Source organism: Musca vetustissima, unplaced genomic scaffold (assembly GCF_032173495.1).
Source record: "Musca vetustissima isolate MV318-11 ecotype Yass unplaced genomic scaffold, APGP_CSIRO_Mvet_v1 utg17985, whole genome shotgun sequence".
Classification (NCBI taxonomy): Eukaryota; Metazoa; Arthropoda; class Insecta; order Diptera; family Muscidae; genus Musca; species Musca vetustissima.
Genome location: NW_026886138.1, coordinates 53,309 through 73,194, shown reverse-complemented (window position 1 = coordinate 73,194; position 19,886 = coordinate 53,309). Strand labels below are relative to the sequence as shown.

At 33.8% G+C, this 19,886-nt stretch overlaps 1 protein-coding gene across 1 annotated transcript in view; it reads right to left on the bottom strand.

The window, feature by feature from the left end:
- Positions 1–3,364: 3,364 nt before the first annotated feature.
- Positions 3,365–19,886, bottom strand: part of LOC133333609 (dynein axonemal heavy chain 5-like) — a gene marked incomplete at both ends in the record, with an annotated part of 66,850 nt that continues 50,328 nt past the window's right edge. The window contains 2 exon segments of the mRNA XM_061541920.1: positions 3,365–3,421; positions 3,912–4,007. Coding sequence (XP_061397904.1) covers positions 3,365–3,421; positions 3,912–4,007 — 153 coding nt within the window.

Here is a 19,886-nt window from a genome sequence, read left to right as displayed (position 1 = left end):
GACCTCATCCATCTATTCATCTATCTATATATATAAATGAATTTCTGTTTGTTTGTTTGATCAGTGTTCCCTATAGACTCCTAAACTACTGAACGGATTTTCATGAAATTTTCACAGTCGATTTTTGAGTACATTTGTGATAACATAGGGTACTTAATTTTTTGATGGGGACAGGGGAAACAGTAGCCCCCATACAAATTGCCCCTTTTTCAGATCAGAATTGGCCATTATAGCAACGAATTGGAATTGGCAATTATAGCAAAGTGTTAGTAAATATACAAACCACAGATGTTTACTAAGTTCATAAACCACCTTTATGTAGGTGTTGCCAATTTCCAATTTGTTGATATGAAAATGATAAAGGTAGACCCATGGTTCCTTTTGAGAATAAGCATAGAATAACTTTCTGAGTCGATTTATGCATGAAATGGTCCCTATATATCTTTCGAAATCTGTTGGTATGGCCTACCAAATTAGGTCAAGAATAATGTGTGCTAAGTTTCGTGCAAATCGGTTCAGATTTAGATATAGCTCCCATGTATAGTTTCGCCCGATTTTAGGTAATTGGTACACCAAAGTCGCTATATATCATTCGATTTGCACGAATTTTGGCATAGCGTACTGAATTAAGTCTACAATGATTGTGCTAAGTTTCATGAAAATAGGTTCAGATTTAGATATAGCTCCCACATATATATATATATATACTAGCTGGACCCGTGGCACTTCGCTGCCCCTTCCAGAGGCCAAAAAAGTAAATCCATAATATGGTAATTTTTACTATGAAATGTGTCGCCAAAGTCGCTAAACATATTCGATTTACATGAATTTTGGCATAGCGTTCTGAATTAAGTCTAGAATGATTTGTGCTAAGTTTCGTGAAAATCGATTCAGATTTAGATATAGCTCTGTCCGTCCGTCCGTTGATGTTAAATTGTAAACAAAGTACAAGTCGCATTTATAATCCGATTTGGATGAAATTTGGTACAGCTCATTTATTTGGCCCAAGGGCGAACCCTATTGAAATTGGTGAAAATCGGTTCAGATTTACATATAGCTCCTATATATATTTTCGTCCGATTTAATGTAAATGGTCCCTATATATCTTTCGATTTGCACGAAATTTGGTATAGAATACTGAATTAGGTCAAGAATAATGTATGCTGTGTTTCGTAAAAATCGGTTCAGATTTAGATATAGCTTTTAGGTAAATGGTGCACCAAAACCCCTGAAAATCATTCGATTTGCACGAATTTTGGCAAAGCGAATTTTGGCAAAGCTCCCATATATATTTTCGTCCGATTTTATGTACATGGTGCACTAAAGCCTTTATAATTGGCACACCAAAATCGCTATATATCATTCCATTTGCATGAATTTTGGCATAGCGTAGAATGATGTGTGCTAAGTTTCGTGAAAAACGAGTCAGATTTAGATAGATTTTGGCATAGCGTACTGAATTAGAATGATTGCGCTAATTTCATAAAAATCGGTTCAGATTTTGATATAGCTCCCATATATATTTTTGTCCTATTTAATGTAAATGGTCTCTATATATCTTTCGATTTGCACGAAATTTGGTACAGCCTACTAAATTAGGTCAAGAATGATGTATGCTAAGTTTCGTGAAAATCGGTTCAGATCAGATATAGCTCCCATATATATTTTTGTCCGATTTTAGGTTAATAGTGCACCAATGTGCCTATATATCTTTCGATTTGCACGAAATTTGGCATAGCGTACTGAATTATGTCTAGAATAGTCTAGCAAAGTTTCGTGATAATCTGTTCAGATTTAGATGTAGCTTCCATATATATGTTCGTCCGATATAAATTAATCTCTGGTAACTTTCCTTGAATTCGGTTCATGGTAAATTTACACCATTTAATCAATGGATGTCTGATTGAGATTAAATTTTAAACCGAGCAATATACCAAATAGCGTGTTTCAAGTTTGCTTTAAATCGATTTACAAAATTAAGCATAAGTTGCAGAATGACATGTGTAGGCATTGATGTTAGTCGGTTTAGATATAGATAAATTTCACATATTTAAGTTCGTTCAATTTCATGTCAATGTTCCTTCAAAATGGCGACGTCTGTTAGGATACATATGTAGAATATACCCAAAATGGTGAAGGGTATCATATAGTCGGCCCAGTCCGAATTTACTTTCCTTATTGTTTTTTTTCAGTTTGTGAAAACATATTTACTTTGGAAGAAATGTTATTTGGCTTAAAAAACACTGAAGTGAATATTGTGAATTTTAATTATAAATCTTTTGATCATCTAGAAGGCACGTTAAAAGTCGAACACTGGGATATGATAAATTTAGATACCTTTAATTTTTATTCGCTGATCCTATTACTGATAACAAAAACATCCATCTAAGTCGTTTTATGTACTGCGTTCTGTGCATTATTTTCATGTAAATTTTTTCAAGCCAAAAGCTTTGGGATTTTGTTCTCATAATCATAATCCCTCATCATTCAATATATTCCTAGATCAGCGCAAAATTATTGTTGTACAGCAACTGCTTTAGCGGGGAAAGATTGCAACACTTTGCGTAGAATTTTTGCATCTAATTTATATTTAACGCAACGTGTAAAGTTAATACTGGCAAATGCTCTGTTAATATCGCTGCTCTTATATGGACTTGGAGTGTATTCAGGATCCATTGATTTACATGTTAATAAGCTAAGCGAATAATTAATTATTTATAATCTACGTAGTGACAATCCCGTGTCGGAATATGTTACTCGCTTTCTTGGATGTTGTTTTGAAAAAAATTATTCAGTATATATATTACAGTGGACACTTAAGGATGTTATTTTCTTTTACACACTCCTCCAGAAACCTCAATATTTTGATACCTCGAATTTTGAATATTTGCGCGATGTTGGAATGCACTGCCACTTGAGTTACGGGTTTTTCTCACAGCAATAATGCTATACGTTTAAAAATTCTAAGTCAGTTACACATTTCATAGTAAAAATTACCATATTATGGATTTACTTTTTTGGCCTTTGGCCGGGGCAGCGAAGTGCCACGGGTCCAGCTAGTTACTTATATTTCATTTGAGAAACGAAAAATATTTATTTAACCATAAAATTCATTGTGGATTTGGATTTCGCCGACCCAGTAGCGGATACATGGCAGTTCTCTTATATTTCAAAATATTCATTAAAATACAATAACAAAATACTGGTCTTAAGAAATTCAATCATAATCGAAACATCAAAAGATGTCTCCTATATCTTTGATTTTTATCAAACCAACCCACATAACATTTGATTAATAACATAACTAAAAATATAAACCAAAGAAAACATCCACCACACAACATGTTGCATAGCTCATACTCACCTGACGCATTGCTGTCAGAAATCCTTGTGGATTGAAGAAGCCTGTCATCCAAAAGACCTGTTTTCCCGCAACGAGTAAGGCATGCAACAGAAATTCAAAAGGAAATGGAGAATAGAAAACATACATCAGATGACATAAAAATGACACAGATTAAAGATATTTGATGTCACGTTACTTTACGCAGTTTGACAAATTAAAATAGGAAAAACGTCATGTGCAGCGTTAAGAGTTTGCATAAATCATTGCAAAAATAAAATTAAAACGTAAAACCAGCATAAATATGTGTATTTAGCAAACCAACTGATGACAAGTATTTAAATTTAATTACGATTTTATTTAAATCAGAACACTCGCACACACATACTCACCCACCCATGTATGTATATGGGTGGTTATTTTCAGTTTACACAAATTTGTGTCATCTGCTCCGTTTATTTAGTTTACAACTAAAACTTACATTGGCGGTTTGTGTCTCTGTGTGTTTGTGTGCTCGATGCTTTTAACTAAAATTCCATAGTTTGAGTGGACACATAAGTGCATAACTTACCTTTGGACGATCCGTTGATATCCAGGTACGGAATTGTGCATTACGCTCCAGTAGTTCGGTATACCAAAAGCCCAAAGTTGTTGACTCCCAGGATATCTGCAAATGACAGGAATTTCACCGTGAGAGAGATAAAAAATGAGATAAAACAAATTGTAATGTCGTCCGTACGACTGTCTGTTTGTTTTAGCTGTTGCTGCCACCATTTTATATTTCTGAATTTATTTTTTTCTTGTCGCTTCGTTGCATTTTTACAGAAAAACATTTCAATATCTATGTTAATAAATGAAAGTGAAAGTTATGCAATAGCGTTTTTAAAAATATATAAAATGGGCCAGAACATTTAATCTTTGATGGAATGCCTTTTGTAATAAAGACGTTTCCATGACATATTTACAAATTCATGTACAATTATGAATAATGAAAAAAGAGATTAGTATGAGATTGTAAGGGGTGTGGGAATACGCTACAACAACATTGCGTTATGATGACCTATCGATGTGTAATTAATTTTTTTTGGTACTTATTTTATTATTATTATTTTTTTTTTGTAAAACTAAATCGGTGTTAACAATATTACAACTTACAGGCTTTATTATTCGATTTGAATGTATATGGTTTTATCAAATAGTTGGCCATCTGTCAAGTGTTACCTGATGAATGATGAATAACGTAGATTTAAAAAAAATGTTAATGGTCTTCAAAAGTCTTAGTCATAATGAGGTATCAAGGCGTGGATTTTTAAAAGAACTTTCATAGTTATAATGAGGTCTCATAGTTATAATGAGGTCTCAAAGCGTGGATTTTTAAAATAACTTTCATAGTTATAATGAGGTCTCATAGTCATAATGAGGTCTCAAGGCGTGGATTTTTAAAAGAACTTTCATAGTCATAATTAGGTCTCAAGGCGTGGATTTTTAAAAGAACTTTCATAGTCATAATGAGGTCTCAAGGCGTGGATTTTTAAAAGAACTTTCATAGTCATAATGAGGTCTCAAGGCGTGGATTTTTAAAAGAACTTTCATAGTCATAATGAGGTCTCAAGGCGTGGATTTTTAAAAGAACTTTCATAGTCATAATGAGGTCTCAAGGCGTGGATTTTTAAAAGAACTTTCATAGTCATAATGAGGTCTCAAGCCGTGGATTTTTAAAAGAACTTTCATAGTCATAATGAGGTCTCAAGGCGTGGATTTTTAAAAGAACTTTCATAGTCATAATGAGGTCCCAAGGCGTGGATTTTTAAAAGAACTTTCATAGTCATAATGAGGTCCCAAGGCGTGGATTTTTAAAAGAACTTTCATAGTCATAATGAGGTCCCAAGGCGTGGATTTTTAAAAGAACTTTCATAGTCATAATGAGGTCTCAAGGCGTGGATTTTTAAACTAACTTTCATAGTCATAATGAGGTATCAAGGCGTGGATTTTTAAAATAACTTTCATAGTCATAATGAGGTATCAAGGCGTGGATTTTTAAAAGAACTTTCATAGTCATAATGAGGTATCAAGGCGTGGATTTTTAAAAGAACTTTCATAGTTATAATGAGGTCTCATAGTCATAATGAGGTCTCAAAGCGTGGATTTTTAAAAGAACTTTCATAGTCATAATGAGGTATCAAGGCGTGGATTTTTAAAAGAACTTTCATAGTTATAATGAGGTCTCATAGTCATAATGAGGTCTCAAAGCGTGGATTTTTAAAAGAACTTTCATAGTTATAATGAGGTCTCATAGTCATAATGAGGTCTCAAGGCGTGGATTTTTAAAAGAACTTTCATAGTCATAATGAGGTCTCAAGGCATGGATTTTTAAAAGAACTTTCATAGTCATAATGAGGTCTCAAGGCGTGGATTTTTAAAAGAACTTTCATAGTGATAATGAGGTCTCAAGGCGTGGATTTTTAAAAGAACTTTCATAGTCATAATGAGGTCTCAAGGCGTAAATTTTTAAAAGAACTTTCATAGTCATAATGAGGTCCCAAGGCGTGGATTTTTAAAAGAACTTTCATAGTCATAATGAGGTATCAAGGCGTGGATTTTTACAAGAATTTTCATAGTCATAATGAGGTATCAAGGCGTGGATTTTTAAAAGAACGTTCATAGTCATAATGAGGTCTCAGGGCGTGGATTTTTAAAAGAACGTTCATAGTCATAATGAGGTCTCAAGGCGTGGATTTTTAAAAGAACTTTCATAGTCATAATGAGGTCTCAAGGCGTGGATTTTTAAAAGAACTTTCATAGTCATAATGAGGTCTCAAGGCGTGGATTTTTAAAAGAACTTTCATAGTCATAATGGTCTCAAGGCGTGGATTTTTAAAAGAACTTTCATCGTCATAATGAGGTCCCAAGGCGTGGATTTTTAAAAGAACTTTCATAGTCATAATGAGGTCCCAAGGCGTGGATTTTTAAAAGAACTTTCATAGTCATAATGAGGTCTCAAGGCGTGGATTTTTAAAAGAACTTTCATAGTCATAATGAGGTCCCAAGGCGTGGATTTTTAAAAGAACTTTCATAGTCATAATGAGGTCCCAAGGCGTGGATTTTTAAAAGAACTTTCATAGTCATAATGAGGTCCCAAGGCGTGGATTTTTAAAAGAACTTTCATAGTCATAATGAGGTCTCAAGGCGTGGATTTTTAAAAGAACTTTCATAGTCATAATGAGGTCCCAAGGCGTGGATTTTTAAAAGAACTTTCATAGTCATAATGAGGTCTCAAGGCGTGGATTTTTAAACTAACTTTCATAGTCATAATGAGGTATCAAGGCGTGGATTTTTAAAATAACTTTCATAGTCATAATGAGGTATCAAGGCGTGGATTTTTAAAAGAACTTTCATAGTCATAATGAGGTATCAAGGCGTGGATTTTTAAAAGAACTTTCATAGTTATAATGAGGTCTCATAGTCATAATGAGGTCTCAAAGCGTGGATTTTTAAAAGAACTTTCATAGTCATAATGAGGTATCAAGGCGTGGATTTTTAAAAGAACTTTCATAGTTATAATGAGGTCTCATAGTCATAATGAGGTCTCAAAGCGTGGATTTTTAAAAGAACTTTCATAGTTATAATGAGGTCTCATAGTCATAATGAGGTCTCAAGGCGTGGATTTTTAAAAGAACTTTCATAGTCATAATGAGGTCTCAAGGCATGGATTTTTAAAAGAACTTTCATAGTCATAATGAGGTCTCAAGGCGTGGATTTTTAAAAGAACTTTCATAGTGATAATGAGGTCTCAAGGCGTGGATTTTTAAAAGAACTTTCATAGTCATAATGAGGTCTCAAGGCGTAAATTTTTAAAAGAACTTTCATAGTCATAATGAGGTCCCAAGGCGTGGATTTTTAAAAGAACTTTCATAGTCATAATGAGGTATCAAGGCGTGGATTTTTACAAGAATTTTCATAGTCATAATGAGGTATCAAGGCGTGGATTTTTAAAAGAACGTTCATAGTCATAATGAGGTCTCAGGGCGTGGATTTTTAAAAGAACGTTCATAGTCATAATGAGGTCTCAAGGCGTGGATTTTTAAAAGAACTTTCATAGTCATAATGAGGTCTCAAGGCGTGGATTTTTAAAAGAACTTTCATAGTCATAATGAGGTCTCAAGGCGTGGATTTTTAAAAGAACTTTCATAGTCATAATGGTCTCAAGGCGTGGATTTTTAAAAGAACTTTCATCGTCATAATGAGGTCCCAAGGCGTGGATTTTTAAAAGAACTTTCATAGTCATAATGAGGTCCCAAGGCGTGGATTTTTAAAAGAACTTTCATAGTCATAATGAGGTCTCAAGGCGTGGATTTTTAAAAGAACTTTCATAGTCATAATGAGGTCCCAAGGCGTGGATTTTTAAAAGAACTTTCATAGTCATAATGAGGTCCCAAGGCGTGGATTTTTAAAAGAACTTTCATAGTCATAATGAGGTCCCAAGGCGTGGATTTTTAAAAGAACTTTCATAGTCATAATGAGGTCTCAAGGCGTGGATTTTTAAAAGAACTTTCATAGTCATAATGAGGTCTCAAGGCGTGGATTTTTAAAAGAACTTTCATAGTCATAATGAGGTCTCAAGGCGTGGATTTTTAAAAGAACTTTCATAGTCATAATGAGGTCTCAAGGCGTGGATTTTTAAAAGAACTTTCATAGTCATAATGAGGTCTCAAGGCGTGGATTTTTAAAAGAACTTTCATAGTCATAATGAGGTCTCAAGGCGTGGATTTTTAAAAGAACTTTCATAGTCATAATGAGGTCTCAAGGCGTGGATTTTTAAAAGAACTTTCATAGTCATAATGAGGTCTCAAGGCGTGGATTTTTAAAAGAACTTTCATAGTCATAATGAGGTCCCAAGGCGTGGATTTTTAAAAGAACTTTCATAGTCATAATGAGGTCCCAAGGCGTGGATTTTTAAAAGAACTTTCATAGTCATAATGAGGTCCCAAGGCGTGGATTTTTAAAAGAACTTTCATAGTCATAATGAGGTCTCAAGGCGTGGATTTTTAAAAGAACTTTCATAGTCATAATGAGGTCCCAAGGCGTGGATTTTTAAAAGAACTTTCATAGTCATAATGAGGTCTCAAGGCGTGGATTTTTAAAAGAACTTTCATAGTCATAATGAGGTCCCAAGGCGTGGATTTTTAAAAGAACTTTCACAGTCATAATGAGGTCCCAAGGCGTGGATTTTTAAAAGAACTTTCACAGTCATAATGAGGTCTCAAGGCGTGGATTTTTAAAAGAACTTTCATAGTCATAATGAGGTCCCAAGGCGTGGATTTTTAAAAGAACTTTCATAGTCATAATGAGGTCCCAAGGCGTGGATTTTTAAAAGAACTTTCATAGTCATAATGAGGTCTCAAGGCGTGGATTTTTAAAAGAACTTTCATAGTCATAATGAGGTCTCAAGGCGTGGATTTTTAAAAGAACTTTCATAGTCATAATGAGGTCTCAAGGCGTGGATTTTTAAAAGAACTTTCATAGTCATAATGAGGTCTCAAGGCGTGGATTTTTAAAAGAACTTTCATAGTCATAATGAGGTCTCAAGGCGTGGATTTTTAAAAGAACTTTCATAGTCATAATGAGGTCTCAAGGCGTGGATTTTTAAAAGAACTTTCATAGTCATAATGAGGTCTCAAGGCGTGGATTTTTAAAAGAACTTTCATAGTCATAATGAGGTCCCAAGGCGTGGATTTTTAAAAGAACTTTCATAGTCATAATGAGGTCTCAAGGCGTGGATTTTTAAAAGAACTTTCATAGTCATAATGAGGTCTCAAGGCGTGGATTTTTAAAATAATTTTTTTCTCAAGGCGTGGATTTTTAAAATAATTTTTTTATCAAGGCGTGGATTTTTAAAAGAACTTTCATAGTAATAATGAGGTCTCAAGGCGTGGATTTTTAAAAGAACTTTCATAGTCATAATGAGGTCTCAAGGCGTGGATTTTTAAAAGAACTTTCATAGTCATAATGAGGTCTCAAGGCGTGGATTTTTAAAAGAACTTTCATAGTCATAATGAGGTCTCAAGGCGTGGATTTTTAAAAGAACTTTCATAGTCATAATGAGGTCTCAAGGCGTGGATTTTTAAAAGAACTTTCATAGTCATAATGAGGTCTCAAGGCGTGGATTTTTAAAAGAACTTTCATAGTCATAATGAGGTCTCAAGGCGTGGATTTTTAAAAGAACTTTCATAGTCATAATGAGGTCTCAAGGCGTGGATTTTTAAAAGAACTTTCATAGTCATAATGAGGTCTCAAGGCGTGGATTTTTAAAAGAACTTTCATAGTCATAATGAGGTCTCAAGGCGTGGATTTTTAAAAGAACTTTCATAGTCATAATGAGGTCTCAAGGCGTGGATTTTTAAAAGAACTTTCATAGTCATAATGAGGTCTCAAGGCGTGGATTTTTAAAAGAACTTTCATAGTCATAATGAGGTCTCAAGGCGTGGATTTTTAAAAGAACTTTCATAGTCATAATGAGGTCTCAAGGCGTGGATTTTTAAAAGAACTTTCATAGTCATAATGAGGTCTCAAGGCGTGGATTTTTAAAAGAACTTTCATAGTCATAATGAGGTCTCAAGGCGTGGATTTTTAAAAGAACTTTCATAGTCATAATGAGGTCTCAAGGCGTGGATTTTTAAAAGAACTTTCATAGTCATAATGAGGTCTCAAGGCGTGGATTTTTAAAAGAACTTTCATAGTCATAATGAGGTCTCAAGGCGTGGATTTTTAAAAGAACTTTCATAGTCATAATGAGGTCTCAAGGCGTGGATTTTTAAAAGAACTTTCATAGTCATAATGAGGTCTCAAGGCGTGGATTTTTAAAAGAACTTTCATAGTCATAATGAGGTCTCAAGGCGTGGATTTTTAAAAGAACTTTCATAGTCATAATGAGGTCTCAAGGCGTGGATTTTTAAAAGAACTTTCATAGTCATAATGAGGTCTCAAGGCGTGGATTTTTAAAAGAACTTTCATAGTCATAATGAGGTCTCAAGGCGTGGATTTTTAAAAGAACTTTCATAGTCATAATGAGGTCTCAAGGCGTGGATTTTTAAAAGAACTTTCATAGTCATAATGAGGTCTCAAGGCGTGGATTTTTAAAAGAACTTTCATAGTCATAATGAGGTCTCAAGGCGTGGATTTTTAAAAGAACTTTCATAGTCATAATGAGGTCTCAAGGCGTGGATTTTTAAAAGAACTTTCATAGTCATAATGAGGTCTCAAGGCGTGGATTTTTAAAAGAACTTTCATAGTCATAATGAGGTCTCAAGGCGTGGATTTTTAAAAGAACTTTCATAGTCATAATGAGGTCTCAAGGCGTGGATTTTTAAAAGAACTTTCATAGTCATAATGAGGTCTCAAGGCGTGGATTTTTAAAAGAACTTTCATAGTCATAATGAGGTCTCAAGGCGTGGATTTTTAAAAGAACTTTCATAGTCATAATGAGGTCTCAAGGCGTGGAACTTTCATAGTCATTTTTAAAAGAACTTTCATAGTCATAATGAGGTCTCAAGGCGTGGATTTTTAAAAGAACTTTCATAGTCATAATGAGGTCTCAAGGCGTGGATTTTTAAAAGAACTTTCATAGTCATAATGAGGTTTTAAATACGTTATACCCTCCACCACAAGGTGGATTGAGTATTTCTTTAATTTCGAGATATTTACAGACAGAGCTTTGCATGTGTGCACATACATTGCTATTACTCCTAGGTTGTTGTTATTGAAAAATGGAATATATCGGTGGTTTTTGGGGTAGCTCCATATAACTTCCCTTTATTTGGACACATTTTTAACCTAATATGCTCCAATTTGGTATTTTGGGTTCTGCCTGGGTATATAATCCTACTACTATTAATTATCGATATTGATCTACTTTTTAGGGTAGCCCTCATTAACACTTTATAACAGAATTGACTCTAGTTTGATGTTTATACCCTAAAGAACTATGTTGTCAGGATATTACAGCTTTGGGCAACCCCAAGAGAGTAACACCGAGGAATAATGGTCCTAGACCCACCTTTAAGTATACCGATCATCATATCTTGACTAGCTGACTCGATCTACATATGTGTGTCTGCCCGGTCATACAGGCCGCATTTATGGACCAATTGTCATGACATTTTGCATGTATGATGGGTTCTGGCCATTGAAGACTCCTATTGTTGGCAATGATCCGTAAATATTTAGGGGATGAATTATCTGGTTACTGTAGAGGCCACAATTATGACCCTAACACCAAGAAATTTTACACCAGGAAAGGAATCTGGCCAAAGGAAGCACGACTACTTTGATGAAGATTGGTCAATATTTAGCGGATCTAATCGACCAAGACTTTTGTGTGAAATATGACAAAAGCTGAATTTAGGGGCGTAAATATTTACTCTGAAGGGCATGAATTTGTGTATAGGTGTCGATATACCCGCCCCACTAGAGAGTGGAAATGTCGGGCTTATCGCTTTGAAATTTTGCATGAAGTTTCGGTTATGGTCAAGGACGACGCCTATAACTTTCGGTGATGATGACATGATATATAGGGGGGAGCAATGAGCTGAAAATTTTATTTTTATCTGATTTTTAAGTTGCTCTTGAGGCCATTATTATATGCAGAACATCACATAGTTCACCGCTCCATAGAGCTGTACCCCCGATTTCAAAATTCGGTGGGGGATTAAAACTTTCCAATTTACATTTTGCTGAAATTTGTAGAAAAATTTGTTCAACATGTTCAATTCAAAATACTACAAATATATGAATGGCAATAAATGTCCGTTCCATCCATGGTTCTCCATTCATTAAAAAACCCCCACAATAAAAAAACATATACCATATATTCCATTACAAATACGTCATTGTTACCGCAACGCCTCGTTAATGTCCTTGTACAGGAATAATTTACAAACAATTGAATTTATTCCCATTCATTATGGGTGGGTGTGTGTTGTTACAAATAATAATATTCCCTGAATGGCGGCAGGATTCTGTTCTCGGGTTTATTTTAAACAATTTAATTAAACAAATAAACATTGTGGCTGTTTACTTAAAAACATTGTCTGAAATAACAATGAAATTATGCTGCTGCTGTCGTTGCTGCCGCTACTACGTGTCATTTCATAAAACAATGAATGGAATTTCTCAAGTTTATCTCGCTCCCCATTGTAAAAGCGGATAAATGTCAGGAACGCGGAAGTAGGTCAAGCAGCAGCATCATCATTCGCAGCAGAATAAACTTCTGTATTTAATTAAGTATGTCAAATATTTAAAGCGAAAGGTGAGAATGCGTATAACAATGACACAAATACAAACAAAAGCGGATAAGGGCAAAATGTTTAAATGCTCTTTAAAAGCTATTATCATCTTGGAGAAACTCCACCTCCACCTTTGTTGAAACTGTCAAAAGGAGAATGAGTAGAAAAATAGGTGATTATGACTTGTTCGCTATGTGGGAATGAGAAATATTCAGTTTCTTTGACCTTGTAATTATTATACAATTATTGTATTGGAAAAATATATTTCAGTTAGTATACCCACAGTGATGTACCACATCGGATTTGTGTTTTTAAAACAAATCCGTTTGGATCATATTAAGTTTAACCGCTTTTGAATTACAATTCTAGACTCAATTCAGTATGCTACGCTAAAATTTGAGCTTAGTGATTTTCCACAACCATTAAAGGACATAATTCATAATTCGGTAAGAGTAAAGCTCTCAAGGCGTGGATTTTTTAAAGAATTCATTAATAGCTTTAATTCGAAGATTAATTAAATAGTTTTTTCAATGTCCATTAAAACTTGATTTCTAAAGAATGTTCAAAGCCATAGTCAGACCTTAGGGATTTGAATTTTGGAATTTTTAAGAATTTTCAAAGATATAATGAGGTCTTAAGCGTATATTTTTTATACCCTTCACCACACTGTGGCACAGGGTATTATTTCTTTGTGTATATGTTTGTAACAGGCAAAAGGAAACGAGATAGACACATGGTTGCTTTTGAAAATATGCATATAATCACTTTTTAGGTCGATTTATGCATGTCAGTCGGTCCGTCCGTCTGTCTGTCCATGTTAAATTGTAAACGAAGTACTTGTCGCACTTTTAATTCGAATTGGTTGAGATTTGGCACAGCTCATTTATTTGGCCGAAGGACGAACCCTATTGAAAAAGTGGGAAAATTGGTTCAGATTTAGATATAGCTCCCATATATATGTTCGTCTGATTTTAGGTAAATGGTGCACCAAAGTACCTATACTACTTTCGATTTGCAAGAAATTTGACATAGCATACTAAATTGTGTCTAGAGAGATATGTGCTAAGTTTTGTGAAAATCGGTTCAGATTTAGATATAGCTTTTCGTCCGATTTTAGGTAAATTGTGTACCAAATTCCCTTTATAGCATTTGATTTGCACGAAATTTGCCATATCGTACTGAATTAAGTCGACCACGATATGTGTTAAATTTCGTGAAAATCGCTTCAGATTTAGATATAGCTCCCATATATATTTTCGTCCGATTTTAGGTAAATAGTGCACCAAAGTCCCTATATATCCTTCGATTTGCACGAAATTTGGCATAGAGTACTGTATTGAGTCTAGAATGATGAGTGGTGAGTTTCGGGAAAATCGGTTCATATTTCGATATAGCTAGCTCCCACATATACATATGTTCGTCCGACTTTACATAAATGGTGCACCAAACTCCTAATATTTGTCCGATTAACACAAAATTTTGCACAACGTATTAAATTGAGACTTGAATGACGTTATTGCGATTTAATGAAATTGGTGCAACCATAGCTTCCATATGTATTTTGAATGGGTGTCTGATTGATATTAAATTTTTAACAGTGCGGCGTACCGAATAGCGTGTATCAATTTTGATATAAATCGTTTTCCATAAATTTGTCCCATGGTACGCTGACGACTCTAAATCTGCCCGAATGAAATCAAATTTAGTATAGGTTGTAGAAAGGCATGAGTAGGTTCCTTCGAGGGAACATGGACATGCATTTGTAAGGATACATATGTACAATATACCCAAAGTGGTGAAGGGTATCATATAATCGGCCCGTCCGTCTTTACTACTTTCCATACTGGTTTAAACATCAGAGGTATTAGGGTTACATTTTTAAAAACAAAAATTTTACACATACATAATAGACTAATAGAGCGGATTTTTAAAATAAAATTTAACAACCTTAAAAGAATTAGTTATTAAGGTGTTGATTTTAAAAAAAAATCAATGGTCCTTAAAGGCCTTACCTGGATTGGTGAAGATTTTTTTAATGGTTCTTAAAAGCCTTATGTCGTGGATTTTTTAAGAATTTTTTCTAAATGGCCTTAAGACGCGAACTTTTTTATAAATTTGTTCCAAGGGTCCTTCTAGGCGGGCGATTTTAAAAAATGTTTGCCATGGTCCATAAAAATGGTTCTTTAAGGACTTAATGTGTGGTATTTTAAGGCTTGGATTTTTTTTGTACATAGTTTTCAATGCCATATTGAAGCTATAACGCGTGATTTTTTTAAAGAATCCTTAAATGCCTTAAGGCTTGGAATTTTTCAATGATCCTTAAATGGCTTAAGGAGTGGACTTTTCAATGATCTCTATTGGCCTTAAAACGTGGATTTTTAAAACATTTTCCAATGGTCCTTAAAGGCCTTATGGCGTGAATTATTTATTTTCAATGTTCCTTAATGAACTTAAGGCTACATTTTTCAACCAAATTGGCTGTGGTTTTATTTCTCTCTGAATAAAAAATCTTTATATAATGGTAGCGATTTTGAAATAATATATTAAACACATTAATTTTAAATTCCTGGATTATTTTTTAATAAAACAATACGAATTTGAAACAAAAATGTCGACATATGTTAAGCATATATTTGATTCTTCATAATCTTCAAAAGCCACATTTACATTGCCAATCACGATATTCTAACTTTGTCTTATTGCCCAATTATTTTTTTTTATTTTAAAATTTCGTTTGTTCCATTTTGTGTCGGTGTTTCGTGCATATTTCATTGTTATCACCTGCATGAGCCCACACATACATATCTACATGTAATTAATGATTTTGGGCTATGCTTTAGGCATCGAAATAAAACATTTCCATTGGTATAATAATGTCATGTTATATATTAATGTAGAATGTCATGATGATGGGAACCTGTTGATATATTAGATTTATTTTCCTAATTTAGAAAATTTTGTTTTTGAGGTAATCTGATATTTAGCGTTTCATATGAAGAAAAATGTAATTTTGTGAGTGGGATTAAAAATTAGTAATACACAATGACAATAAATACATATAAGTTGAAATTATATAAAATTTAAATAATTTCGAACAGAGTGTTGAGGTGAACTAAGCGAATGGCACTAATTTTTAAACAAGTAAAAAAACCTGCCTGACTGAACTTTTGAAAATGCCTGAAATCCTTCTAAAACTGTATGTATTGCCTATGCCGTTATAAATTGCTGCCATAATGATGTCATAAGGCTTGGATTTTTAGCCGCATTTTGAAAGCCATTATGAAGTCTTTAGGCGTAGACTTTTTAAAGCAATTATGAGGTTCTTGAAAATGCTTAAAACCGTTCCTAACTTTTATGTGTTGGCTATGCCGTTGTAAATGGTTGCCAGAAGAAAACAAAATACTAAACTAAAGACAGATTACAAAAATTGAGACCAACATGTGTATATCGTACCGAATTCAGTCCAAAAATCGATTCTGGTCAACTCCGAAGCTTTAACGTATATATTAGTCGGCGTAAAGTTCTATGACTATATGAATTTGTCTGTATGCACGTCAAGTTTGTATATAGTTAGAAATACAAACAGCGTAAAGGTACCGATCTGCATGTGAGTCTGTCGATGCATTTCAGCTTTAACAAAAAATAAAGAACACATTAGAAAAAGAGTTGGAGCTGTGCGCATTTTTTGATTTTTGTCGGTCTTGATATTTGGTGGTTTTTTACATCTACACTGCACTACAGGCCAATGACCGGTTTTTCTGTGCAAAATTAAAAAAAATAAAAGTGACGTTTTTCACTAGTTTTTGTTGTTTTTGTATTTAGAACACTCCAAAATAAGGACACGTAATATTTATTAGTGCTAAATATAAAGTACCGTAACACATCAGCCGTGAAAGTCGCTCAATACAATTTATTCTATAAATATGCTTACATTTCAGTGGTGCTTAGTCAATTTTGAGGGCGTGTTATTTCGATTGTGTTTGCAATAATTAATTTGTGTAAAATGGAAAATATAGATACAAGTGAACATATTTAAATTAAATTAAAACATGTTTATGTTTGCGACACGTAAACTTGAAATTAGCCTTTTAGCCTATGAAGGCTTTAAAGGGTTAAAGTAATTTGATAGATTGATTTTCAGTAAGCTATAAAAAAAAATGACCCAATATGAAGTCTTTGAAATTTTGCACATAAATTAAGTAATAAGTAATGAGTTATTTTCAATTTATTTTAACTTGCGATTTTTGCGTTTTGCGAGTAATGCCTCTTTTATCTAGACAACCTCCGTATAAAAAATCGATTTTTTGAAATATGGCGAAAAGAAGGTAACAAACCGAAAAAACCTGGTGCTGTTTTCAAATATGTAGTGAGCAAAATTGATGTCGACAACATTTCGGATGAAAGAGAGAAAATTTTAAAGCAAATAGTACATTTATTTTGCTTAAAATTAGCGCAAAATTTGGAAAAATGTCACAGAAAGATGAATGTTTTCAAAGACAACCAGTAAGGAAAGATCAAAAGTCGGACGGGGCTGAAAAAAATTGCATGTCAATCGCATAAATATTGGAAGTTTGGTGCACCACTTACCTAAAATCTCAAGGAATACTTCATAGATGTCAAACTGGACTGAATTCCATACGCTGGGCAAAATTTCGTTTAAATCGGACCATTATTGGGAGTTTGGTGCACCATTTACATAAAATCGGACGAAACTATATATGTGTGCTATATATAAATCTGAACCGATTTCAACAAAACTTCACAGATGTCAAACTCGACTAAATACCGTACGCTGTGCAACATTTTGTCCCAATCGGGCAAACATTTTCAGTTTGGTGCACAATTTACCTAAAATCGGACGAAACTATAAATGGGAGCTATATCGAAATCAGAACCAATTCCAACAAAACTTCCAATACATCAATTCAATACTCTGTGTAAAATTTTGTCTCAATCGGACTAATATTGGCAGTATGGTGCTCTATTTACATAAAATCGGACGAAAATATATACGGGAGCTATATCTAAAACTGAACCGATTTCAACAAAACTTGTCAAATATATATCTAGACCTAATTCAGTTCACTGTGCAAAATGTTGTCCCAATCGGACCAATATTAGCAGTATGGTACTCTATTTACATAAAATCGGACGAAACTATATATGGGAGCTATATCTAAATCTGAAACGATTTCAACAAAACATGACACATATCAATCTAGACCTAATTCAATACTCTGTGCAAAATATTGTCTAAATCGGACTAATATTGGCAGTATGGTGCACCATTTACATAAAATCGGACGAAAATATATATGGGAGTTATATCCAAATCTGAACCGATTTCTTCCAAATTCAACAATAACGATTCAAGTAACAAAAAAAAATCGGTTGGGCCAAATTTCATGACGACTACTATTATTTTGTTGGCGCTACGAATTTTGCACAGAAAAAGTGTTGATTTGACCTATAGTGCACTGGGAAGAACACTCAGCATAAAAGTTGATTTTTAAGTTTAAAATTAAATTTATGCTACTCCAGGCTTCTGGATTATCCCCAAAAATGTTCAAAAATGTTCAGTATTTTCAACTATATTATCTGTAATTTGCTATTTTAGTTTTTTTATAGCAAATGTCCCTACCAACACCGATCAATATTGTCTCTCTGTTTTTATGGTAGCTCCATATGGGAAATTACAAAAATCTTTTAAATTCCTTGAAGCTGAGGTTTGCAAGATTATAACTCGCGAAATATGAACATATTGCATATAATTTAAATTCAATTCTATAAAATGAAGTGTTCTTGTCAAAATCTTGAAATATTGGTAATAAATAATAAGTTGCGTGGAAGCTGTGATGGTGGTAATGTAAACAAGTGAAAAAGCATTAAGTTCGGCCGGGCCGAACTTTGGATACCCTCCACCATAGTTATACTGACAGATACATGCAATGAAAATATAGGGAACATACCAAAAAGTGGGCATTATGTACACCAAATACAAAATTCAGCAATTTTTAATGGGGATTTTTCCTAACATCTGTAAGATCCAAAAAGTGGATCCAAAAGTGGACTGTAATTTAGATTACAAAGGGTATATAGGGGGACCAATATTGATTACATAGTGTAGGAAACAGTGAATATTTGGGGATATCATTATATGAGGGCTATGCATAATTAATGACCGGTATATACCAATTTTGAACCCAATATTTTAATTGTTTATCTCAATTCTTTCCTTCAGGAGGTATTACTATATTGAGGAGATGCCTAAATGTCTACCGATATATTTCATTATCGTCATATTTGAGTTTTTTTATCACAATATCTTTAGAAGGCGGAATGCTTACAACAGATGGCTAAATAGTCTTTAGTAGGGTAAAAATTGACTATTCCCTGTAACGACTACCCTACCGCAACACACGGAACAAATCATATAACTATTTTAATTTAAAAAAGGGGGTTATATGGGGACTACCCCTAAAAAGGGGTGATTATTAATAATTTTTGGTGGGGAGATTTGTTACCATATACGACTACAAAATACCAAATTTCAGCGAATTCGGTTGAAAAACGCGCTCACGAACCTCAAAATATCGAAAGTTGCGGGTACCCTTATATGGGGGCTACCCGAAAAAATTTACCTATATTTATAATTTTTTGTGGAGAGATTTGCTATCCAATAAGAACTCAAATTACTAAATTACAGCCAATTCGGTGAAAAAATCCGGTCAAAACCCCTCAAAAACTGGAAATTGGGAGGTACCCTTATATAGGGGCTACCAGAAAAAGTGGACCTATATTAAAATTTTTAGTGGGGACATTTGGTACCCAATAAGAACCCAATGTACCAAATTTCAGCGAATTCGGATGAAAACCGCGCTCACCTATATTTATAATTTTCGGATGAAAAAAAATGGACCTATATTTATATTTTTTTGTGGAGACATTTAGTATCCAATACGAACCCAATGTAGCAAATTTCAGGGAATTGGGTTGAAAAACGCGCTCAAGAACCCTAAAATACCGAAAATTGGGGGGTACCCTTATATGAGGGCTACCCGAAAAAAATTACCTATATTTATAATTTTTTGTGGAGAGATTTGATATCCAATAAGAACTCAAATTACTAAATTACAGCCAATTCGGTGAAAAAATCTGGTCAAAACCCCTCAAAAACTGGAAATTGGGATGTATCCTTATATAGGGGCTACCAGAAAAAGTGGACCTATATTTATAATTTTTAGTGGGGACATTTGGTACCCAAT